Source organism: Haemaphysalis longicornis, unplaced genomic scaffold (assembly GCF_048455015.1).
Source record: "Haemaphysalis longicornis isolate Haplotype H1 unplaced genomic scaffold, Haemaphysalis longicornis Haplotype H1 scaffold_7, whole genome shotgun sequence".
Classification (NCBI taxonomy): Eukaryota; Metazoa; Arthropoda; class Arachnida; order Ixodida; family Ixodidae; genus Haemaphysalis; species Haemaphysalis longicornis.
In genome coordinates this window covers 172,425,019-172,450,821 of record NW_027526422.1, presented here as the reverse complement: position 1 = coordinate 172,450,821, position 25,803 = coordinate 172,425,019, and the positions used below count along the sequence as shown (strand labels likewise).

General features: G+C 46.3%; 1 protein-coding gene across 1 annotated transcript; it reads left to right on the top strand.

Annotated features, from left to right (window-relative positions):
• Positions 1-162: 162 nt before the first annotated feature.
• LOC144147229 (meso-2,3-butanediol dehydrogenase-like) lies at positions 163-24,417 on the top strand. The gene is made up of 9 exons (XM_077679311.1): positions 163-758; positions 1,282-1,421; positions 2,716-2,808; positions 2,935-3,073; positions 5,104-5,144; positions 8,044-8,113; positions 16,437-16,473; positions 21,406-21,469; positions 21,825-24,417. The coding sequence occupies exons 1-9, from the start codon at positions 722-724 to the stop codon at positions 22,074-22,076; spliced, it is 873 nt and encodes a 290-aa protein (XP_077535437.1). The 5' UTR covers positions 163-721; the 3' UTR covers positions 22,077-24,417.
• Positions 24,418-25,803: the final 1,386 nt, after the last annotated feature.

The following is a 25,803-nucleotide window of genomic DNA, read 5'->3' as shown; positions in this document are numbered from 1 at the left end:
TCTGTTAAAGCGGATGTTTGTGTGCCCAGTGCGACACTACGGATACCAAGCAGCCACACGTAACTGTGCGCGGCAGTGAGCACGCACACGTTTCTTAATACCAAGCTCAGAGAATAAAGAAGTTACTAGACCACGTGAAAGATAGCAGCACCTGAGCTAACGCGAACTACAATGTGAGTCTTGGTTCGGGCATTTCACGCTCTAAAAGGTTTAACACCGGGCACAGTTCGGAAGGGCGTGAACGTATTGTGGCAGAATGATGCCCTTATCGGGTTCTTCTTTTATAACCAGCCGTAAACTCTGTGATTTCCGCAGAACGTCTGCGTGTGCGGGAGAGATGAGCGTCGAAGAAAAACGTCGGAAATGGCGTGCTGCTTAGGAAGAGGAAATTGCAGTACAAGGTGGGGCAACAGATGTGGAGCACTGCAGAGACCCTCGTGAAATCCGTGGGGCTTAGGACGAATAAAATACATAAACATCTAGTCTGCATTTGCAGCTGCAGCTGCTACGTTGCACTTTCGATCGCTTGCGCGAAAGGGAAAACTGCCTTGCTCTGTCGCAGCAGATTTGCGCAGCCAGGAATCCTGCGACAATATCCGCAGTTTATGCTATGTGTGCTGCTGAAAAGGCCGACGGCATTGTCGTTCTAGTAACCGAAACCGCGTAGGCCTTCTTGTGTTCAGGTCCGATGGTCAGCCGACGCTTATAGAATCGCCAAAAAATGCCTGATATCAATGGGAAAGTCGCCTTGATCACAGGTAAGTGTCTTGTTCTAACACAAACATTTATTTGTCTCTTAAGATAAATATGAACACATGAGAAGCATTTTAAACGGCAAAAGAAAGCCTCGTCGCGTGGGTAATCAAAGGCTAAAAAGGCTGGATGGGCGTAGCTATGAGAGAAATCGTTAGCGGGATATGTTTCGGTTGGAGGCTTGGGTGGGGGGGGAGCACTTTAACTGTACGAATTTAGCTCTGTAGTAAAAATAAATCTATCCAACCAAGGCGTTGTCAGAATCCTAACATTTGGTGCAGTATGTTGCGGGTCTTACAGGGTGAGCTCAGATGAAAATGCAGGGGGCACAAGGGAGGAATAAAACAAGGATGACAGGAGAAACGTCTAACGAAATTATTTTGGTTTGTGGGGCCTAACCCGCCGCAGCTACACCTGCGCTACATCCGTTACATAGCGATATGCCTGTAATTGTCGATGAGTTATAAAATATGCATCCCTGACCAGCGTCTGAATATATTTTTGTAATATTGAATACGCACATGGTAGGCGCATCATCAGGCATCGGCGAAAGCACAGCACTGCACTTCGCCTCCCTGGGGAGCTGGCTTGCGCTCACGGCAAGAAATGTGGCAAGGCTCGAGAAGGTGGCCGAGGCGTGCCGTGCCAAGGGACTTCCACACGATAAGGTGCAATGTTCAAAATACGATCAATTCCTTTAGTTAGTGTGAATGGAGTGCCCAATTATGTACCCCTCGCGCCAACAACGCATTGGATATAATGATTTTTCCAATCACGCCGCTGTTGTTAAAAGACCACAAATACTATCATATCTCAATCAACCCCGGAACTAGATTGTGCTCTGGGGTGGGATGAATATTTGCTTCAGTATAGGCAAATGAAGTCAATCTCACCCTTCATCTATCTACTAGTTCGCTGAGTGAATTCGGGGATTCGTTTCGAACTACGTTTTGGCTGTTTAGGATCGAAGTTTGCTTCACATGACCTTGTCCAGCCTCGTACATTTACTACGGAACTGTCGCTAGACAGGCACACGCTCACATTCTGGCTAAACGACTTTATGTATTTCTATTACTATGCGAACCTTCATTCTGTTTTACATGATGCATTTATACATTGTCTGTCGGTGCGCTTTGATGCAGGCATTATTTTAAATGAACACGTTGATTACAGCTAGTTTTCGCTCCCTGTATACTATTTTGCGGAGGGAACAAGGAGTGGTGGCGCCTTTTTTCAATGCTAAGAAGCCGGAGTTTTGTTGGTACACTTGGTTTCTCAGAAAACTGCAAAGAAAAGGAGCTGCAAACAGGAGTTGTGCGCGGCAGCCGTGTCATATTAACAAAAATAAACAAGCATTGCAGGAGATAACAAAAATAATCCCCCATAGACATGCACGAAGTGCTTCCTTCAGCCTACGTAATGAAACTGTGCAAGGGGAAAGAATATATTCATATTGGACGAATGTTAGGTGCAGATTCAAATTACGGAAAGGGTATCAGGCATAAAATTATTACGGGCTTGAGAACATTCGACAAGCGCTCAAAAAATAAACACTTAAGCAAACACATTACACGTCGGAATGCTATCCCGCCGTGAATCAAGCCTTGATCTTTATTTTCTGCTTCCGGCTGGCACCGCGCTGGCAAGGCGCAGCGTTGCGAGCATTATTATCTTCGGCGTGGCTCAGCCCCAGCACCATCGATCTTGGGGATTGTCTGTTTGAAGAAGCATACCACGCAACGTCCTGGGGCAGCGCCACAAAGCGTGTGCTCCCACCACGAACCAATTGCTTTGGGAGTTAATCTTGAACTGATTCATTCGCCGCTTCAGTGATATAATTGGGGGAGGGGGGCTTTGTTTAAGGCGCACTCTTTCCCACGATGCAGTCTAGCGTCTAGCTACTGTTGTTCAGACGGAGTGGGTTAAATGAATTACCTGCTTGCCTTACAAAACACTTCACAGGTGTTAGTGCTGCCAGGAGACGTGTCTGTCGAAGCCGACGTGGCGTCTGTGGTGGACAAGACTGCGGCGCATTTTGGCAAAATCGACATTCTCGTAAGTGAACTACACTAGAATGAGCTTTGTCGTATCACTACTCAGCACAAGAGCTAGGGTGTAAACTTGCACTTGCGAAGATGTTTAGCCATGGTTTCTTCGCTCGACACGGATTTTTAAACGTAGATGAACAACGCGGGGATTTGGCAGCCAGGAATGATAGACGCTTCACCGGTGGACGACTTCAGAAGAATGTGGTACACGAACGTTCAAGGTCCTCTCTGCATGATTCAGAAAGCCCTGCCGTTTTTACGCCATACAAAAGGTATGAAGGTATTTTTCCGGGATCTTCAATTTTCTGAAAAATCACTGTTGAATGTTCGCGAACCTAATTTTTGCATATGCTCGCAAGCAATTTTTCTCAACGGCGAACTTCAGTAAATTCCTTAGGGCATTGCGAAAAAGCGATATTCTTGAATAGAGCAGAGTTACTTTCAATGCAAACACTGCAAAATGCCTTCAAGGAATCTCAGTAATTGCATTGTATTGTAATACGCCGTGAAGCGTTACTGCCAATTAGGTTATGGGTATTAGCTTCCACGTCTTTAAAACATTTTAGAACATCCACATGAACTTTACAGTTTGCACCAGGAAAGCTGCCATTTCCACAACAGCTGTGGTCAAATAAGGTCTATAACACCAAAGTACTTACAGAAATCAGTCTGAATAGAACTTCAATATGCCGTAAAGACGCACCTGTACGTGCGTTTGTAGTCATTCACCTGACTCTGTTGCTGACTAAGGAAGTGCGACATTTTATGATAGGTGCCATGTTTCCTAACAGTAATGGTAGAGCTCCCTGTCTTTCTGCCTGCTATTTTATGTTAGGAACATGTGTTGGTCGCGGGGTCAATTTGGTTCGAAACTTACCTTTGAATCACCGAAGGAAGCTATCTCCTTTTTATCGTTCTGTCTGGAAAATGCCTTCTGAGATTAGAACGATGCAATTAATTTTGCACTGTAGCCATCTCGCTCCTTGGCAAGATAACCGCACTTTTTTATGGGCTAGCACCAAAATAATTATTGCGTTAGCATTCAAGTGATGCGATCCGAGTGAACTAGAGGCCGCCAATCGCACAAACGAGATCTTGTGACATAAAATTTGCTGGAAAGTGGCTGAAGATTGACCGCTGCTACACATGCTTTCCTTAATAAGTCCTTGAATTGTCCAAAGTTTGCGATAAATTGGTATTATTGTTTTCGGGACAAAGTGGTCTTTCTAATGAACCAAACTCATGTTTTGTCTCCATGGATCCTTTAATTCCAGATGCCACTACGGATCATATAATTCCTTATAGTTGTTTGGAACAAACGCATTGGTTTAAAGTGCGAAAGCAGCATGGGCACATGAGTGAGGTCTTCAAAAAGTATCTCCTGTTACTGTAAATGTGGGCATGCAAGATTTTTTGATCGTCTTATTCACGTCATGAAGAAACACTCTTCAATTTAGAGCTGAAAGGCGAATGGAAACGTTTTGAAAATGTTAGGATGGACCGTCTTGAACAGTACAATTTCATAATAACTCTTTTATATTGTTTTCGATATTGGCGGCTAGCCTAGCCCCAATCCGGTGGAACCAACTTTTGAATTTTTAGTGCAGTTTTTATTGATAAATATAGTGACTTTATTCAATGTTTATAATTACCTTTAGTATATCTTTCATTCATAGATAATATTTGGACGTGTTGCATGGAGTACATGCGGGTAAATATTGTGATACTTTTTTGGAATCATGTATTCTTTTGTTACGCATCATCGCACCATTTTTGGAATAGCTGATTTTGCCAAAGATCGCGCAAATGGTGCTAAATTGGTCGAAACGAGTCCGCACTCTACATGAACCCATTTAAGGCTGGCCGAGGGGAAGCTCTCTCTCTCATCCCCGAGCCCTCCAATCTGACGTATTAAATGACGGTTTAGGCGTTTACGGAGGGGTGTCACCCACCACCGTTATATGTTCTGTACTGCGGCACCTGCCGCATTCTGTCGATAAGCATATGCTGCAGAATCTATGTACTGCACTTCTCGTAGAACAATCGTCATATACCAAAAACACCGGGGATTGGAAGCAAGTAGAATAGCAAGGGCGAAGGGTCTAAGGAGCAAAAAAAAAAAGATCATTCCGTAAATGGTTAGTGGCGCAAGCTTAGTTCTCACTATACTGCACGCTTTATCAAAAGGTCCACCAGCTTGCCAAAACTGCCTAAAGAAGCGTTGTACGCTTTAGATATCCCTTCGCTTCCGAGAAAGCGCTGTCACGATTTTTCTATCACTGACGGGTTGTTCCTGTTTCAGGCTGCATCGTGAACGTCTCAAGCATTTCATCGCTTTCTGTGGTAAGTGTTACTTTTTTAAATACGAATGCATTTCTTAGTCGGGGGTTGTCGTGCGGTCTGTGCCGGCGTCCGCACGCAGGTGTTATCTCACCGCGCTCCTGCGTGCCCCTAGCAACAGCTGTGGCGCGCCTAGCAACCGGAGCAGGTCGTAGCTCGGGCGGGAGTAGCGGAGGGCAAGGGGAGAGGAGGAGCGCGCTCGGGCGTGTGAGGGCGCTCGCATCGCGGAGCTCGGCGGAGAGAGCTCGCGCGCGGGGCGGGCGTGTTGCGCGGGTCTCTCTCTCCTCTCCGCGTACCCTCTCTCCGCTCGCTGCGCTCGGAAAAATATATATAAATGCAGTGGAGCGCGTGCCTCTGTCCGTGACTGCTTGCCGCAGCGCACTCATCGGTGCACCCAATGCATTCGCATTTCCGCACGATCCCCTTCGGGGAGGTGGGGGGAGTTTTTTGTAAAAAACGGCCGCGGCTTTACGTGGCAACGCGCATACGGGCATATCTAAAGTATTTTCACGGCCAATAGGCTGTCCAGTTTTTATCTACGGGAGCTCTTACGCATTCCACAATTCGGGTTACTAACTCTACGTCTCTATAAGGGTTGTATGGTGTGTGACAGGATTTTAGCATCTTTTTTCATTCACGTATGCAGCGGGACCCACAGTGCTTTCACATTAACGTTTCGGTCGGGGTTGTTGTTTTAACGCCGAAGCTGTATAGCAAATCGTAATTTTTCCGGTCCGCAGTTAAAAATATGAAGCAAATGGCGAGCGAGCGCAAGTGAGCGCGTGCCTATCGGGGACAGCGCAGCGTCCCCGGCACACATTTCTCAAGCCAAGCATACCCACTTAAATAGTTTGTGCGAGACTGCGGCGACCGCCCCGTAATTAAAAAGAAATCTAACAAAATGGCGAGCGCAGGTTTGTCAATCCTTGCATACGCACTTACGGAGATTGGCCCAAAAAAGAACTGCACCGTTAACCGTAATCCTGGCGACACCAACTCGGAACGTGTAATACACGTCATAGTGTGCGCCCCTCCAAGGTCATGTCCTATGATTTTCACTTCCCAAAAAATGAAGGCAGCTCACACTTATAGCAACAATGATGGAGCAAGGGTCGTTGCGGCAGCGAAAAGGAAGGAAATCTGCTCCGATCGTAGACTTAAACCGTCGTGATGGCTGTGAAGGTTGCGTACAGCTTCGCTACCTTCAAGTCACGCCTTAGTGTGAGCTTCCTTCGTGTTTTGTTTTGGATGTCTGCACGCCGTTTCTGGCTTAGTTGATTCGTGGCACGGCGAACTAATCACCGCACTCTGTGGAGGAGGGTGCCCAGGGTCTTTTAAGCACACGGCATAGAAGTGACACATAATTCAAGTTGGTGGTGTGAGAAATTTTACTTCGAGCGTTGGCAGCAATCACGCGTACGAAACGGTGGTATCCAGGACACGATACATACGTGCAACCGCAGCCATACATTTCGCCGCGGTGGAACGCGGTCAATCCAATTTGTCGACCGAAAGGCGATTTTCTGGCTACAGCTCTCATTGAACGCACGCACAATTGCGCGGGAACACAAAACACCCGCTGCAGGGCTTACAGCGCCCTTGAAGCGTACCCACTTACAGCGGGTACGCTGTAAGGGCGTACCCGCGGAAAAGTTAGTTGCAACCCATGCGTAACCCTCCCATTGGAACGAACGAGAAATTTTACGTTTTCACCGCGGACGCAGTCGCCGCCTCGAATTGGTTCGGTCTGTAGCCGAAACGTGGTCTTTCGCGCTTCCTTCGGCGCTGAGAACCGCACGTGCACTTACTTGCGTTTTAGCGCACGAGGCACTTTCTTACATGTGATAAGGACGCTACCAGCTTTTCCTTGGTTTTTACTTGGAGTAGAAAGCTTTGCCTAGAAATGTCACAGTAGTCAAGGATGTAAAAGGCATGGAGTAACGGGGTGTAAAAATCACTGGTGGTTAGGCTTCTGCTCGCAAACACCATGCCTCCTAACTTCTTGCGTTGGGGAAACAACACATTCGTTCTTGAGGAGGAACAGTGTTGTTCCGTCCGCTCTTCACTAGCGTGACGAAGGAAGTCGGATTTAGGAGGTGGACAGCTAAAGTTTATTTTTGTAGACGGAAGCAGCGATGACGGTATGCCGGAGAGGTCTCAATGAAAATGTCGTGTGAACAGCCTTGGTGTACGAATCGGATTCAACATTCCGATGCAGTGACCGTGGTTCTCGTGGTTAGGAGCAAGTAGGAGCAAGGCGACGAGGCAATTAGCAGCAAAGAAGGGCAGTTAGGCGCAATGTAACGGTTCAGCTCATAATAAGAAATTGGTGGATGAATGTACTATAGAGTAAAATAACACGGCATTCACTTCCGCTGACCTTCATTACAAGTCAAAGCATAACCTTCCTTCTAAAGTAGAGTGACATGCCAATTTAAGCACAAGGTCACAGCAGTATCCAGTGTTGGCCAAGTTTCTCGAAAATGATGTAATCTCACGTTTTCATTTTGAAAGCGACGCCTGAAAACACGGTACACCTAGATCTTTCATTGGTTCTGGCGTTCTGAGGCGGAGGGCCGCCCGTTGCAATATTCGTGAATTTTGTTGTAGTAGGATAGTACTGCACTTCCTGCTTCCTGCCGGGGCGAAAGACCGACAGAAAACGGGAAACCTGCCGGAAGCAAAGTGGAAGGCGCGGGGCTGGTATCTTTTCATTCGTAATGTTCAACAGCGAATACACAACAACAGGGTGTCGTGTGTATCTTTTTAGTGTCCTTTATCTGGTGCGTTGTGTAACGTCCGCTGCATAAAAAGGTACTTTCTGGAGACCATTTCGTACTAGGTAGTCCCACCTTTGTGTACCTTCGCAGACGATTTTCTGTTACTCGACCCTTTTTTGCAGCAATACAGCACGTCCGCCTACAGCATGAGTAAAGCAGCCCTGGACCAGCTGACCAAGCACGCGGCCCTTGGTGAGACATTGTGTTTCCGCTATGTCGTACCAGTGACGTACGCCCGTGTCACAAATGGCTTTACCGCAAACGAGCTAAACCGAACGTCGCGGCCGATATCAAAGTTGGATCCACGTTTTTGAAGGTCAGAGCCCTGTAAAACACTGCGGAGATACTCAATGTTCAAATGCACTATTTTCTGCCACCGTTTTCTTGCCCACACGAAGTTTGACAAAAATCAGCCACAAAATGGCGGTTACAAATATGACAAAACCTCTAAAACAAGTTGAAAGCAAGACGAAGAGGGAAAATTGTGGCACCTGTAGTGCTTGCTGCTACCTTCTTTAAGACAGTGTTTGGTGGGATCGAATTAGCATTGCTCTGACGACTTGTGGTTCAAGGTGAATGACCTCGCAGAATGTGGGCTAGCTTCACATGAGTAGTGAAAGCGCATGAACATAATTTCGAGTTGGGTACGGAACAAAGTTTGCACTACTGTATTGCTTGCCCTTTGTAAGTAAGCTTTACGGATAAGTGCAGTGTTGCGTCTGCAGCGCTTGCTCGGAAAAATAAAGCAAATGGTAATGTTGGAACTTTCGAAGGCGACGAAGACAACGCAGGCACGTGGCCCAACAGACGCATAGACGAAGAAGAAGACGGCCAGGCGCGGCGATACGATGGGCGCTTTATAGTCCGGTTCCCTGTACATAGTGTAAATATATCTGCTTTCTATCCACGACGGCCTCCTCCCTTGCCTCCCTGGACGTTCTTCCACATGGTGCCAAAACCCGGGACGTCAAGCGACACGACGAGGTGAGCCATGCAGCGGAATTCAGTTCTTCGACCGCCATGCTCACCCCGAAGCGAGGAGGAGGCGTCGAGACAGCGGCACCGGCTCCGGATCGCCCAGAACAGCCTTCTCGAATTCAATCGGAAGCTTATTGCCGAGATAACACCTACTCTAGAGCACAACAAAGACGTGGAGGCCGCAGTTTCGATATCAAGGCTCCAGCACAGTGCCGACCGACTTGCTGCACTCAGCGAGAAGCTGGATGCCCTTGCACGCGGAACCATTGTTGATGGCCAACACGACGACGCTCTAGAGTCGGTCAAAGAAGCATACAGAATTATTTGTTACCTCGAACAAAGACTTCACGGACGAGAAGCCCTCACCCCTCAGGAGCCACATCTCGCAAAAGAGGGCATAAGGCGACAGCTTCGACAGTATGAGTTGTTTAATACAAGTGGGTGTAATGATCCTGGGGAGGAGACCGGAACTCGAATGAAGCCCACGACTTCAACGACATTGATGAAGGTTCCGGTAATAGGTTATCAAACCCAAGAACTTTCAAGCTTGGCTACATCCCCAGGTCCAACGACGACATGCGCCTCTGTGAATGACCAGTCGACTGAAACGGCGCTTGAAATACGACAGACAAATGCGCATTCCTTGATCAGAACTGAAGACGCCGTTACTCTGGGAACTTCACACCAGCAGCGAGAGGTAACTGAGCAAGAACCACCGCAATATATGCCAGCTCCATCAGCAACAGAAGAAAACACCCTGCAAGAGGAGATAGCTTCAGAAGGTGACATCGTCAACGTATGTAAAACTATCTCCGGGAGGAGTGTCCAGTGGGTGTGAGTGCGTTTTCCGTGGACATTAAGGACTTATATTATTCGCTGCCTCAGGAAGAAGTATGTACCGAAGTGAGCAATTGCATTGACAGATACGGGGCTATTAAGTTTCAGAACGCACGTGGAACCACTGTAGACAGGTTTTTAGAATTTGTAAAGTTCTATATGCAATCCACCTTCATCTGCCTGGACGATAAGCTTTTTATACAGCGGAAAGGTGTGTGCATAGGATCTTGCATCGCCCCTGTTCTTAGTAACATTTTATTAGCCAGCTACGACCGTAAGCTTGAGAGCAAGCTAAGTCAGACGAGCGCGGTTAAGGTGGTGCGATATGTGGATGACTTTTTAATATTTTACAGCACTAACCCTTCTGACGAGCAGCTTGCTGCTAAGACTGTCTTTGACGTGTTTGTCGCAGAATTAAGCTGTTTTGAACTGACGACTGAGCACCCTTCAGATAACAAACTACGCTTCTTAGACTTAGAGCTCACGTACTTAGATAGCCATGTCTGTTGGCGTTATGCGCCAAGGTCTCAAAAGAGCCTTCTTCCTTTTTCGTCTGCCCACTCGAAGATTGTAAAACGCGGCATTGCAACAGCGTGCATGAAGGCGGCGCTAAGTAGGTCTTGTGACCACCAAGTTGATGAAAGTTTTCTGTCGCAAGTAGCACGCCTGAAGCTTGCAGGTTTTCCAGCAACGCTTTTGGCTAACATTGCTGAAAGCCTCTTAGCAGGCCTTAAGAAAAAACGCTCAGTTGCCATACAATCGGAGACAAACTCGCAGCAAAAAATAGCCGTCATCCCATATGTGCACAAGGTGGCGCACAATCTCAAGAAGGTTGTCGGCAGGGCAGGCGTTAAGCTATTGTTTTCTGCCCAAAATAAGCTCGGTAACCTGCGCCAGAAAGTGAATCGAGAGGGGAGGAGGAAAACAAGAGGATGTACTAAGAAACATAAGCAGAAGTATGTTGAATGTCGCCAAGGTGTAGTGTACAAAATTCCTCTTTCTTGCGGGAAATATTATATCGGCCAAACGGGGCGGTGCGCGAATGACCGCTTGCGGGAACATTCGAATAAGGTTAAAAAACAGGCTGCTGATAGTCAGTTAGCCATTCATTGTAAGAACTGTAAGAAATGCAAGTGCCACCCAATTTTTGAAGATACCACTTTCTTGTCAAAATACCGTGATGAATGCGCGCGTCTCATTTCAGAAGCCTATCACATCCACAACAGTGGCGAGGCATGTGTTAGCCTCCCCTCGATTTCCCTCCTTCCAAAAGAGATAAAATTCATGTCTGATTGATCGCCTCTTAGCCTCTGCGCAGGCTGAGTATTACAATCAATTTGTTTGTCATTGCTTAGTGATAATGGTGAAGTATATATGCTGACTGAAGAAATAAAACACATTTGGTTGTTAGTCAGCGCCGTGGTCCTGTGTCCTTTCTTGTCCTGTCCTTTTAGCGCTGTTTTTTCATTCGTAATCATGAACCAACCAGCCCAAATGCGTACCTTATTGCAGTAAAACTGAAGTGCTTGAACCCTCCTATGCGTATGCAGTCATGACATGTCCGGATGACCGTACGCAAGACGACTTTTACAAGAGCCGAAATGTAAGTCTCGACGATGGTGCAACACGGAGGAAAGCAAGGACAACTGTGCCAGTCAATACAGACTCGTCCTTAAGATACAAGTTTGACTGTGTTTCCGACATGTCTGGACATGACGAGACTGCGCACGACATCCAAAGTCAACACAAAATACTCACCGACGCAAGCACCAACTCGTCCATGATATTGAAGGAAGCTGTTCTCACGCCTGAAGATGTGGTGTCAGCTACGACACAGGCAATGAAAGTGAAGCCGATGACCCACTACGAGGACAGGGCCACACAAAGCCGGCTGCTTAAATTCGCTCTCCACAAAAGTACGGACCACACAACCGCGGCCCGGCAGCGGTCAGCAGTGTCAGTGGTCATCAAGCTGATGACCACCGAAAAGAGCTACACATCGTCTACTAGGAAAAGAGCAGCGAGGGATACCCGCGCCAGCGTGAGTACATCGAGTAACAACCAAGCCTCCAAACGTGTTTTGAAATCAATGAAGTTGCGAGGAATAAGTCTTGCCACCAAATTTCAGAGTGCCCAAAACGTGAATAGTAAAGATTCAAACCGAGTTGCCAGGTGCAAACAGAAAACCTTGATGAAGCGACTGTTTCCGAAATCAGTGTGCACACGAAACTACGCTGGCAAACAAGGTTTTGACTCAACCCCTAACACAGTCGTGGTGCAGAAAAACAGATCGAAAGTACGGAGAAAAGCAAAATCTCGAAAAAAACGAAGGCCAAAGATCAGAAAAAAGATCACTGCAGACACCGGCTGGATACGAACGACAGACTGACCAGTATCTTCGCCCAGGACTTGGTTAAGCAACATTAACGTTTGTTGATAGTACCAGCACCGATTTCCTTTTTCTCGCTCGCACGCACTGCTGTCGGGCGGGAGAATGTTGGAACTTTCGAAGGCGACGAAAACAACGCAGGCACGTGGCCCAACAGACGCATAGACGAAGAAGAAGACGGCCAGGCGCGGCGATACGATGGGCGCTTTATAGTCCGGTTCCCTGTACATAGTGTAAATATATCTGCTTTCTATCCACGACGGCCCTTGCCTCCCTGGACGTTCTTCCACAGGTAAGATGAGCAAGAGAGAAAAAGAAACGAGAATTATAGGAAGGACTACGACTACACAGCGTTGGAGGTTTGGTTTTGCGTGTGCGTTCATCGTCTCAATCATGGCCTGTTTTGAAGAAACTTCGGAAGACTGCACATTTGTTTTGTAGGCATAGTGCAATGCAACCGAATGGCTGTCGTTTACCAACATGACTTTTATAGGCTACTTAAGCACTTTCGCCAAATATTGAAACTGCACTCAAATCAGGCTTATTTAAAACCGGCATTGTGCTTTTTAGTTTCTCACCAAAGAAGAACGTAAAACAAACAGCTGAATAGAAGGATTTGTTTACATCTTTACTCCTCATACATAGCCACTGATTTGGCGCTCTTTTCCCTAGTTGGCCTTGCGCCATACGAATCCAACAACCACCATCAGAATAGAAAGATTACTTTTATCCATATAGTGCAACGGCAGCTCTCAATGGTTGTATAAATGCAGTAGTAATTCTTGGAATATTTGTGGCGCAGTCACTACGTTCCAACGTTTACTTGATCCATGTGTTTTTCGCTGTGTCCATAGCTGATGTCACGTAGTCAGTTTCGAAATTCTAGGAATCCATACGAGGCTCTCCTTCGAAAGCGGGCATCCTAACCATCAGTCTTCGCTAACAGTACGTTACAACTGCGTGTTCTTTGTAAAAGATCTGTGTCGTTGTTAAAGCTTAGGAGTGGGAAGTATATTTTATCATCACGCGACGGTTTTTCTTGCAAAGTGAAAAATACTTGCCTTTGCTGGCCTAGACCAACGCCCATGGGGATAAGGTCGGGAAAGCTTTAACAAAGAGAATACACCAAAAATGACGACGCAAACACTTTACTTGTAATAGTGAAACGTATCTATAACTGGTGATTTTCTTAAAGCCACGCCCACGCCATGTTTCTTCCTTGCTTAGAACGGCGGCTGTATTCCTTGCGAAATGACATATTGTCCCCTGATAATCATCATAATTTCAGATCCGCTCTTCATTATCTGTGGCTGCACATGATCGAAAGTGGCGTCATCTTAACCAAAAGCCTGCGGATCTTGGTTCGAGAGTGTCTTTCGTATATGCCCTATCGCTAAGCGAAACAAACTCACGTGCTATCGCCTATAGGGGGGGTCGGCAACCTGCCGCCTGCGGGGAAGTAATATGCAGCCCCCAAGAAGACGTCAAAACCTCCCTCAGGTGTGGAAGGGACCTATCCGTAGTCCACATACTAATCACATGCAAGGCACTTGGCACAACACGACACAAACATTTCCCGGTATTAAAGAGACGACACATTCCACCGCACCCATCATACTTCTTAGCCGACGAACCAATGTTTTCTAGTCAACTGTTTTGGCGCTCTTTGCCCCAGTTGGCCTTGCGCAATTAACACCCAACCATCATCATCATCTAGTCAACGTGCTTTTAAGTTTTTAGCTGAGGTAAACTTTCCGCAGCTCTTGTCATATCACGTGTAATCATCCTGACCCTATACACCATTCCAATGAGGGCGCCGCCATCTTGCGTGCACAGCGCCCTCTCGTAGCTAGCCGATTCGCTGGCTTGGGCGTTTGCTCCGCGGCGCATGGGCGCCAACGGCGGCTCAGTGAATTTTTCGTTGTAGCGCGTTGTGCGTTCGTTTCCGTAATATACTTTAAATTGGAAAGTTGTTGCATAGGACCAGTTTATGCGATCTGGCTTAAATTGGCAGCTTTTCGGGCCGCGGTGGAGCTGAAATTCGCCTCGAGGTAGCGTGGTCCGCGGTGGGTACACGATGCCGTGTCGAACATATGTTTGCAATACTTCGTCACAATTTTTTTGTTTGCGTGTCTGTGTCCGGGATCGCGTAAAGCGGGTATTTTTATCACTTTACTGCAAAAACTGATGTTTATTAAAATGATCTAACCATGATACGCCCGGCGCCCATGGGCAACAAGCAGAAGCGCGTGTCGACGTCAGTGTAACATACTTCTGGCTTCATATCCCTTCAGGGTTTAATACAGGTTGTTTTGTGTGGACGTAGTAAGTATTTGGCATATTGCATAGTTTGTATTAAATATTATCGATATATCAAGACCTCACCCTCAGCCACCACTGTCGCCATATCTTCCTCTCTCTAGAATTTCAAGCTGCTCTGCAGTACTAAAGTACAACATAAATAAAGTGAACAACACAGCTCCTGCAGAGAGTCCGCCTTTGGGCAACTTAGTATTAAGCATCTTATTAAGCGTCCGCTGTTGGGCAACCAGACGAGATTTCGCTTTTGCGTTGCTTTTATCTAGGTTTGATGCTGCCGACAAAGAGACATCATATTTGGGTAATAGACTGAACTCTTGGCTGAAGTGAGCGAGTGAATAACTTTATTTTGCCCGAGTCGGGGATGGGGGAAGAATGGAGGTGGAATCCCCTTCAGTAGTCCCCTCCCCCTTTCGATCAGATTGGCTGGGGACAGGGACAACCTAGGGAGGTGTCACTGTAAAAATCGCCAACGCCAGCCCACGTTTTACTTGGAGCCGGGTATGCCGCACTGTGACCGCAGCAGCAGTGGAGATGGAAATAATACCATCTGCAGCACAGGCAAGTTTCAGTTACCAATTTTAATTTGGAAAGAAGGTAGAATAATTTTCTGCCCCTACTCCAAGGTAGGATCGAGTGTACAGAAAGAGCTCAGAAGAACAAAATTGCCAAAAATCTTGTGTGCTAATAAGTGCGCAACTCACAAGGTGCTAGTCTGGCTCATTTATTAGCAAGATTTTTCATTAAAATAATGCGTAAATTAGTGGTAAACCCGCACGCGCGATGCCTACAAAGCGTAGTCAAGGCAAAGGAGCAGCCGCGCCAGGCCCGCCGTGATCGGCGCGCACACTCCAGAGAGGGGGAAAGGCGGTCCGCGCGCCGCGGCCGCTGAGTCCGAGAGTACGTTTCCCCCTCGCCCAATGGAACGGTCTATACACCAGCCATCTCCATTGTCTTATGTTTTGTGTGACTTTTACTTTTAGTCACATGTTTTAGTATTCACGGTCTCATCAAAACCCAGCAACTTCTTCTTTGGTGCTCTTTGCCCATAGTCGGCCTTGCGCCATAAAACCCATTCATAATCATCATCATCATCACCTCCCTCCCCTTGTCACTTCAACTCTAGCTGATCGCTCACATGGCATTTTTACCTGAAGTGGGGTAGACAGGCACAAGGCAAGATCGCTTCCAGTTACCATTGCCCCTATCTTCACACTTCATCAGATAACGTCTTCACTTGCTTTCTTTGCACCTTTAAAAACAGCCCTCTCACCCCCCTCTCTGATTTTCCATCCGGCCCTTGCCGTGTCTGCTTCATGCAACTCGGCTCTCCACCTCGAAAGATTGCCGACCTCTAACGTATAAATAACTACAAAAACAAACTAAAGTATTCCAAGTGGGATCTTAATAACATCGTTGGTCCGATTCTTATGCAGGCCAAATCATCCATATACCTTATCAGGCTGAAGACCCCTTCAATTATTTCGCTATAACAGGCTGCATGAAATTCTTCACACTTCGAGAGCTGTGTATGCGATTAGTTTGTCCCTTTCCTCGACTCCAAAACCAAGATGAATCCCGAAGCGCTTAACTGATTTCTGACTTCTATGCAATGAAACAAAGTTAGATGTTATTTACGGTCGTTTTTTGCCGCCTCTTGAAGAATGTACAGAACTTGTAGAATGACAAGTGGAAGGCGGCGTGTCTATGTGTTCTTATTCGTCCTTTTCGTACCATATTGTCATGCCTTGCCGCAGTGAACCAATATCCTCAAATGAACCAACGCAATGATGAATACAAACGCGTTGAGATTTTTGTGAGTAAAATTAAAATTCGCTCATGTTCAAAAATAAATCAGTGAATTCACACAAACATCGTGATTGTTACACTGGACGTTACTTTGGTAACGAATACACGCGGTAGATGCGGGTTTATGCGAGTGTATACATGTCAAGTTTGGAAAAACGTATGACCTCCCTTTTTCTATTCCAGAAAACGCACCATTCGGCGTTCGCGTGAACTCTGTCAAGTAAGCTGGCATTAATTTCTTTTGAAACAACTTTGCTCAATTATTAGTTACATTTTAAATGCAGAGCATTTGTATAACTCACGATGTAACCCGTGCGTCGGCGTCCGCAGCAGCCAGCCTCCCCCTACACTATAAAAAGAAAAAGAAATAACAGTTACCGGCGCCTGGTTTCGATCCCACGACCCTGCGGGCGGAACGCAAGGTACATGATGCTCTACCCACTGCGCCACAAAACGACACAGAATCAAAGGCTACGAACGCGCCTTATATCCTTGACTCATTCAAACTACGTCGTCAGCGGCGTGCGTTGGCGACTCAGCGGCGTGCTAGCGGCGTGATAGCTGCGTGGTGTACACGTGATAGCACCAACCCCCCAAACACTAAACGTTACCGCAATAGGGACCGGGCGGCCGTTGTATGGCACCACCGTCGCTTCAGCGAACAGCGCCGCCCGTGGCGAACCGCTCGTCAGTGGAATGCCGGTGGTGGTGTGCATGGCTTTCTTTCGTTCTGCTGCGGTGCGGCTTGCAAAGCGTGCATAACCACATGGATATTTTTCAGATCGGTAAATCTTGAGCATGGGTGTGACATTTACAAGGCATGCCATGTATGTGATTTACGCCAAAACTCAGTATTTACAAATAGCAGACGACGCTCAATGCGCCAAGCTGGAAGTCAAGCTGGAAGTGAAAGTCCGTTCCTTCATGTAATTTTTTCATGCCTGCATGCAGTGTCGCGTATCGAGGAGTATATTGCATTTAAATGCTCCCACAAAGCCGGTGTGTGCAAACGATCCAGGAATGCTGCGGCGCTGACTTTTGGCAGTTAATGACACAACGGCGTCGACGTCGTGCACAATCGAAAGACAAAGTTGGGGGTGCCTTCTAAGATTTACCTCAAAACAGAAACAGATGACGCTTCCGTAACTTCATTACCTACGGCTGAAACGTGTTTAATTTCACAGAAATGGTCTTACTACAGTAATCGGGAATCACTGATGGAATAAATACCGCATGATAGTAGAAAATTATTGCTTGTAGTGGAGAAGCATTGATTTAGAAGAATTCAAATGGTTGCTGGCTAGTTGGTAGATGGTTTTTCAATAACCAACTCCTGCGTGGCTGAAGGACGCAAGACAGGAGGGTGCCCGAAGAATGCACTCAGCTTCACAACTCAATGCTGCGGTTACAAGCCGCCACCTACGCTTGAAAAATCATGCACACCTTCGTCTAACGACGATGATGGTTAATCGCAAAGCTTTCTCGTATGGGTTTCCTTGGTTGCCTTCTGGAGTTAAACTTTGACTAGTTGAGCTTCAAATTTGACCAGCACGCACTTTGGTCTTTTGATCGCAGCGTCTTTGTTTGACCATTTCCCATTCATTTCGCACGAAGAAAGCTTTGCGTTCAACCATCGTAATCATCAGACGAGGGGTTAGAGGTCTTCGCTGTTTAATTTTAAACTTCCATGCACCCCTCTCCGAATCTAAACTTTTTCCAGCGTGTCGAAAATGTGTCTGTGCTTGAGGACTCGGATTGATGCACCCATATTTGAGGCAACTAATCTCGCGTTTTTGGTGCTTTCAGAAGGCATTACACGATTGTTTTCGGTAAAGAATACTTAAGCATTAAAAAACACCGGCTGACGTTTACACTGCCACATTTTGTAACTATTGGTGCCAGCCTTTATTACACGCAGGTTGTAAAATGGGGAGGGGAGGAGGGATGGTTTGTGGCTTGGGCTGTTGGGTGGTTGAATAACTTTGGCTCCTGATAAAATGACCGCCACAAACGTGGGATTTCCACTTCGGCTTTCAGGCTCCCATGCTGTCACAGTGTCGCTCACCAAAACCGAAGGCACAAAGCTCACGGTTACAGAAAGTGTAAACTACCGCAACATTTCTACGGCTACACGGTAATCCATCTCGTATGCAGGTGCCTTTCTATTTAAAGCACACGTATCGAGGTATCCCAGCGCTAAGGGTGGCGTGGAAACTGTAGTCATTGAAACCAGTAGAGATAATTTAAAGTGGTAGAAATGAATTCTAATATTGCTAATAGTTTTATTCCTACTCAGATAGCGTGGAGCCAGGCGCAGAGCGCTGCAAAAAGCGCTCGTGTCAATGTAGCCTGTCTCCAAACTTACAAGCATCCAATAAGTTTGCGTAGCCGTTAGTGCATTTAAGAAGAAAATAATACTAATAATAGTAGTTTTATTCGTACTAAGAACGGATGGAGCCAAGCGCAGATCGCTGCAAGGAGCGCTCATACCATTGCAGCCGATATCCAACTTTAGATGCGTCCGACAAGTTTACGTAGTCATTTCTGCATCTAAGAACCCAACACATCTGTCTAGACTTCGTTTCATCTCACATGTCTGCTCACAACGCCACCAAAACATTCAAAGCACCGAAGCAAACACGACAAAAACAACGGGAGGCTGTGTAGTCCAATGCACCGGCTCATTCCACTGACGAGGGGAGCGCCGAGTGGTGGGGCCACCCATCCAGCTGCCCTGTCCCTATAAAGCGGGTTGGCGCGGGCTCCACTCCAGTCAACTCCTGCGCTCTCATCTCTTACGTTCGTCGGCGGCCGCAGTTCCCATCTCGGCGGCGTCGGGGGTCCGCGTTACGTTGTGACCTACTTACGCCTCTCTCTCTCTCTCTCTCTCTCTCTCTCTCTCTCTCTCTCTCTCTCTCTCTCTCTCTCTCTCTCTCTCTCTCTCTCTCTCTCAAACCCAACTACCACCACCAACAACTACCACCAACAACTACCACCACCACCACCACCAACCCCACCACCACCAACCCAACCACCACCACGTAAACGACGGCAATGCTGTGCATTTCTCGTGTCCCTTGCCCGGGGGCATGCGACGGAGGATTTTTTTTTGTTCTTTTCGTAACATTTAATGCCTCATTCTAACCTCTCCATTCGTATACGCCGAACCACACCCGAGGACGAGCGCACTCACGTTGTGCCACGCGGGTAAAAAAATGCGGCAAATTGTTTAGCAAGTCAAAGGGCATTGGGGCTTAATGCATGGAAGCTGCACTTTATGTGTGGTTCGCACTGGTGAAAGGCTCCGGATTGTCTTAGACCACTAGAAAGTTTTACCACGCGCTGAAAATCGACACTGAGTCGTTCTTGTTTTTAGCCTTCAACAGGAAAAAAGACCGCACTCACACGAATTAGACATGCAACTTTTGACACACTAGCGTAACGTTGAGCGAGAGAACAAAATAAGGGTAGAAAATGGAAGGCAGTCGTAGCGTACAGTGCCGAACTGACTGATTTTTAACTTACAAAACTACAATAGAAATGATGGGAAAGACAGCAACAAGAACATTGAGAAATTATAACACTTTTCGAAAAGCTCTTATTACCAAGCTGTTTCGACGTACAAGCTGCTATGTTTCTCGCACACAAAAGATTCATGTTTGGAAAACAAAACCGAAAATCAAAAAAGTTGCATGCTTTCACACAGATAGCCGTACGTCTTACATAACACATTGATTTAGAGTTGGGAATGAAGCAATCACGATAGCCGCGATTTGGTAAATAATGGCCATTTTCGTGCATCCACATTTTGAAGAACTGACTGTCGGCGGGTGCATGTATGATTCGTGAGAGCAGTACAGGTGCCGTCAGAGGTATGTGGAGCATGGGGCCTGTTGCCGAACCGCATAGGAGTGCCGCGTAGCCGCACCGGAGGTAACCGAAAGCAGCAGAACACCCATGTGCACCTTCGGACGGTTGTAACCTATCTGCACCTCTGACTCGCTTCTATTAACGTCACTACGAGCATTCTTCGGAGCAAACTGGTCTAAGCGATTCCGTTAGTAGCAGAAACACATCTGGCAGCGTCTCTCGCAGACTTCCAGCACGCGCTAGCTGCTGCAGAAGTGGCGTTATCACAGAGAGCTGCGGTGGCAGTGTTCTTCTAAAATAATCTTAGGCTTTTTTCGGCTTTCAGCGCCATCGCCAAGACCCGTATGCTGCGAACATTGATCGAAGCCAGGTTAAAAGAAGTGGCATGAGAGGGATACATTGGCTATCGTCGTCGGCATGTGTGTTTTGCTCCTTTCGTGACCGCCCGTGCAGCTACACGGCGCTCGTAAGCGGTTCGGCGACAGCTCTCGTGTTCCACTTACTTCTGAAGGCAGCTGTACATTATGTAGGCCAGTTTACGATAAGTGAGTTTTGTATAATTTATTTTTTGAGGTTTTGTTGTTTGCTATTTGCAGTTTGCAGAAAGTGGGGGGAATGTTAATTCCCAGTGTGCATATTAAGGCGGGCTGAGCGAAGTCAGTGATGTCACACATGTCAGCCATACTTCGCGCTTGTTTCGCCACTGTAAAGAGCATGAGTTCGACGCCAAGCAGGCCGCCAAAAACGCAAGGTTCAATACGCTAGGCGCAAGGCCAAACTTGAAGCTTTTTCGACGACAAACGGAACTATGACGAACTGGACTCGAGTTGGACTGCTCGACTGCTGGACTGCTTACTGAACTGCTGGAACTGGACTGCTTACGTTGCCTATGCATGCGTTTGACGTCTTGCCACCATTGATTAGTAGTTTAAGGAAATATTTTTTTCCACCAGATAAAGTTTTATAGTGTAATCAGACTAAACGTGCTCACCAGCATAGCAAATAACAGCTTTAGCGGTAAAATGACCTCTAACTCATCTGCGAGAAGACTAAAATATGGAAGGTTAACGATACAATAAATTGTTTATTAGGAATTGAGTGGTGATGCAGTGTTTATTAATCTCTTGATGTTTGATAAGATCATAAGATTACTGTTATTCTGGCTTTAGTAGCCACTATTTTCATCTAGGTACTCTTGTTTGGCGCTCTTTCCCCAGCTGGCCTTGCGCCGAATAACTCCAACCATCATCATAAGATTACGTTTTATTGCATTTTTCTCCAGCCCTGCGACCATCAAAACTCCCATTGGAAAACTACCAGGATTCACTGACGAGGAGCACATGAAGGTGTGTTGAAAGAACAGTTGAGCTCTCATTCTTTTAGTAAATGCTATGTTAAAAACATTAAGCGAAACTGTAAATTATTAAGCATACATACTTCCGTTCAAAATTTTATGAAAGCCTTGAAACCTACCCAGGCGTGGCAAATGCTACATACCGCGTGTTCTGCGTCGAATTCTGTAAAAATTGTGCTCACGGATATCCAATTTTTACAAAAAATTTCCGCCTGTCTTTCTTGGGGGAGGACTCAGCAAGACGCCCATTTTTTAACAGCACGCTTAGCATAGATCAGTAAGATCACCACACAATGCCATAAAGCGCAAGTGATGAGCCACTACATTTTCTATTTTTGTTTTTTCAGCTGATGGAGGAGATGACTAAGGACAAACACGCAATGGGTCGTGTGGGCACTCCCGAGGAAGTTGCGCGCTGCATTGCCTTCTTGGCGTCAGACGAGGCTTCTTTTGTTACAGGCGTCACGCTGCCCGTCGACGGCGGACTGCTCCTCAAGTCCAGCGACGGTTCTAGCTCCAGCTCCAGCGCTGAGCAACGCTACGCTGCTTTATACGCAGAAATGAAGCGTTCGGAATGTGACAATGCTGAAAAAAATTAAGGAGACATTTACATGAGGAATTAGGGATTTAAATGACTTCTGATTGCGTAAAGACTGGCTGAAAGTGTGGTGCGACCTGTCAGTAATGCCAGTTAAAATTTTTGCCTTTTTAGGGAAGCCATAGAAAATAGTAGACACTTATAGCACCTTTGAGATTGAACAAATCGATTTGTTTGTAAGGAGCACTTGTCTTCTTCATTTGCTTGTAGAACAGACGTGTATCCGACCATTGTCAGTCAGCGGTAGTGCCTGTTTTGGAACTCATGTGGGGCCATGAGTACCACACATCCGTGACAGCTTCCGGTTGCCCTCGTTTGAATAAATCATTAATGTGGTGGTGGGAAATTTGTAGATTTATTGAATGTATGATTTAGAGATTCCGATTTGATTCATTCATCAAGTCATTCACTGTTGTATTTGCAGATTGATATGTTTGTGTGGATGCTTTCTAGTGAAAGGAGGAGATGGACCTACTGCGTAGTTCAGTTTTGAGTTGACATTTATTTTAGGCGGACGCAGGTTTAATAAACCCTAATCTTTCTTTTATCGCCTTATAAAAAATAATAAAGTTTATTAAAATATAATCGGAAAGAGAAAGGTCAGAATTACGGACAAGAAAAATAAGGGGAATAAAAAAAATAAGAGGATAATATTATGAAATCAGAAAGATTAGTCAGACTTTAAACAATTACTGCCAACAAGGAATGAAATAATAATTTTAATAATCAGAAATCATTACAGATATGTATAATTTGTCGAAGAATGCCAGAAATAGCGACGACAGCTCAAACGATCGACCATGTGTAAGAAATCGGCGAATTCAGTTTGCATAATGGGTAAACGGGCGTTGGAAACATTTTGCCTAGAATTTGTCCTACAGGAGATCGTGTTTTACACAAAAGAAGGAGTTGTAGGCGCAGCAGTGCGCGTACGGGCGCCTTTAGTTGACTCCTGACGTCATTCGACTGTTCAGGAAACGTGCGCCCATTGAAGCATGATCCCGCCCTGAAAAATGATCTGTTCGCCACTTTAGCAGAGCTCTTCTAGACGTTTTGCATCCAGGCATCTTCGAAAAACACAGGGTTTAAAACGGCAAAGTGAGCCTCCCGAATATGAAAAGCAAAATCTTTGAGATATTCCTTAGTAACTTCTATTGAGCAACAGTTTTGATCTCGTTGGCGCAGTGCCAAATTTTTGAACAAAGCCATAGCATCAATCGCTGCATTACGCTGACACCACAACTGCGTATTTCGAAGCCACTTTATTTATCAACCATTGTACTGACCTCCTAAAATTACGTTTCCGATATTCTTCAGTTTATTTCAGACCCTTGAGGAGCTCGTTGCGTTTTATCATGGCATCCCTGTTCACGTCTTCAAAGTAGGGAAGCTGAGTTTTGATTCTTTCGTAGTAAGCTTCCAACTTTGGGAACTTTTCACTCCGAACGGCTTGTAGCTGCAAAAAAGAAACGAAAGAAATTTAAATTGCACCATGAGGAAGAAGGTTACCGTAACACTGAAAGACGTCAAAAAATCAGCAGAGGAGGGCCAGAAAAAAGTAAGACTGCGCAAATTATACCTTAATGGTGTTCTATTGTGTTTAGCTTTTTAAAGCCTACACTTTTTCATTCAGCCTAGGTGTATGTCTGTATACCCTCACAGTAGATTATATAATGAGACTCCGGCACAAAAAATAGAGGCAGTGAAGCTCTCACGTCATGATGTTTCTTTAATAATCTTACTACGGAAGTTTACATGGGATATTTTCTGCTTGTCGGAGATCGCCCTTAGGCGAGCCGCCTCCTGAAAGGTGACAGGATTGCCGTTCCATTATAAATTGTCGATGTGGTTGATTAGAACTGTCGATGGTAATAAGAAATAGGTAGTATTGTATTATTGAGGTACATGAACGGAGCCAAAGATTTTCTACATTTCTTCAGCATACGACTAAACACAATTGATTTCTCGGCATGTTACATCCACCAACCTCTCGTTGATTGCTAGGCAACGATAGAAGAAAGCAGCTTTTGCCATATTTTCAGACCGCAGTAACACAAACGGTGCTGTCTTTCCCTTTACTTTTTGATCAATTGTAAAGTAATGAACAAGAAGATGCCTGCGCGTACACTATCTCTCTTACAGTGCAGTATGAATCCATCAGAGATGTTACGAGGAAGAACAAGTCATAGAAGCGCAAATGAGTGGAATCAGAAATTGGCTAAGTGATTTGCAAGTTTGTCAAGTTCACGGTTTGGTACAGATGAGGAGCAACGCATGCCCCTACCGACCTATGTAGTCTCCTAGTTGGGAAAAATACAAGCCGGTATCATTGCCTGTTTCTATTAGCTGGTTCCCGGCCTAAAGGAACAGGTTTGAGTTGTGGCCGTGATCACTGACGCAAGTTTCTTCTGCTTGGAAGCGTTAACACTCTACCAAACCCGGTAGAAAAACCGTAAGCCGACCGATAGCATTCTTTCAGCGTAGCAAAAAAAGAAATGTCGCCAATGTGCTGCCCTAAATCAGTGGTCAGAACGCCACTCTTGTTCAAAGAAGTTATCATGCCGTTTGTTTTTGTCATATTTCACGGGGGTCTATTTAGGAATGTGTGCTAAAACAACCGCCAGTAGTCCGAATGTGAATTTACTGTGCGGATGTACAGGTTCTGGCTGAGGTAACTAGCGCAGTAAAAGTGGCCGAAATATACCACTTCGACGCCTTCCAGGACTGCTGGAATGCTTGTGCACCATTCCGTACTGCAATGTGATACGTATCCCCCCCAGCACAAGCTTTCCGTTGGTGAAATCTTCAGATTCAGTTTCAGGCCGCCAAGCAGGGAGAGGGAAGCAAGCGCCGAGGGCAAGATTGCCTGGAGCAGGAGTCGTTGAGGGCGCGCAGGGGAACGCACCCAGGAGGGCATAAAACAGGAACGGTATGCACCCCCAATGACAGAGCCAATACACCTGGAAAAATGTCTATCTTTTGCTGCAGCCTGTCATACATAGATGCGCTTCGAGTTAATATATCGCTTCAGCATTTATCCACAAATTTGTAGACTGCATGTGTGCGCCTAGGCGGAATTTTTAGGCAACGGGAAGGACATTTGCACCCGAGTCATTGAACACCCTGTTTATGTGGATTACTATACTCGGGTAAGTCAAGAAGGGCAACGAAAGTTGCCGCTGTGCCTCATCACCGCATGCGGTTGTTACTCCGCGCGACGCAAGCAGTGCGTTACTGGGAATATTTTGAACATGGCACGAGCCATTTCCGTTCTTTTTAGGCTTAATATGCTTATAAACTACTGCAGCGACGACAAACTACGTGAGAAAAAGCAGACGATATCACGCATTCATGGCAATCTTTCAAAACACGTGCTCCCGTTGACATACGGCTCCGTCGCGTGGGCGGAGTGGTACCGTACATAAGCTATTGCCGTTCTTAACTGGTCCCCGAGTATACATCAGCCTTGCTTCTACAAACAGGGGCGCGACGACAGCGACGAGCTCACCGTTCCTCTCCTCGCTGATGATATAACAAGCATCATACGGAAACTAATTGAGCAACGGTCTGCAGAGGCGTGGTTTGATGAAGACACGAAGCGGGTATTGCTGTACCCAATAGACCCAGCCTTACAGTTCCGTTTGAATGAGGAGCTGTCACAAAATGTAGAAACTGCTTCACCGCATGCGACTCGGGGTGGCTTATACAAAGTCGTTTCGGTTCTTAAT

Excerpts from the sequence above, each read along its gene's own strand:
- LOC144147229 (XM_077679311.1), top strand. The coding sequence starts at position 722 with ATGCCTGATATCAATGGGAAAGTCGCCTTGATCACAG. Across the intron at positions 2,809-2,934 it reads TTGGCAAAATCGACATTCTC|ATGAACAACGCGGGGATTTG; the intron begins GTAAGTGAACTA and ends TTTTAAACGTAG. Across the intron at positions 21,470-21,824 it reads CTGACGAGGAGCACATGAAG|CTGATGGAGGAGATGACTAA; the intron begins GTGTGTTGAAAG and ends TTGTTTTTTCAG.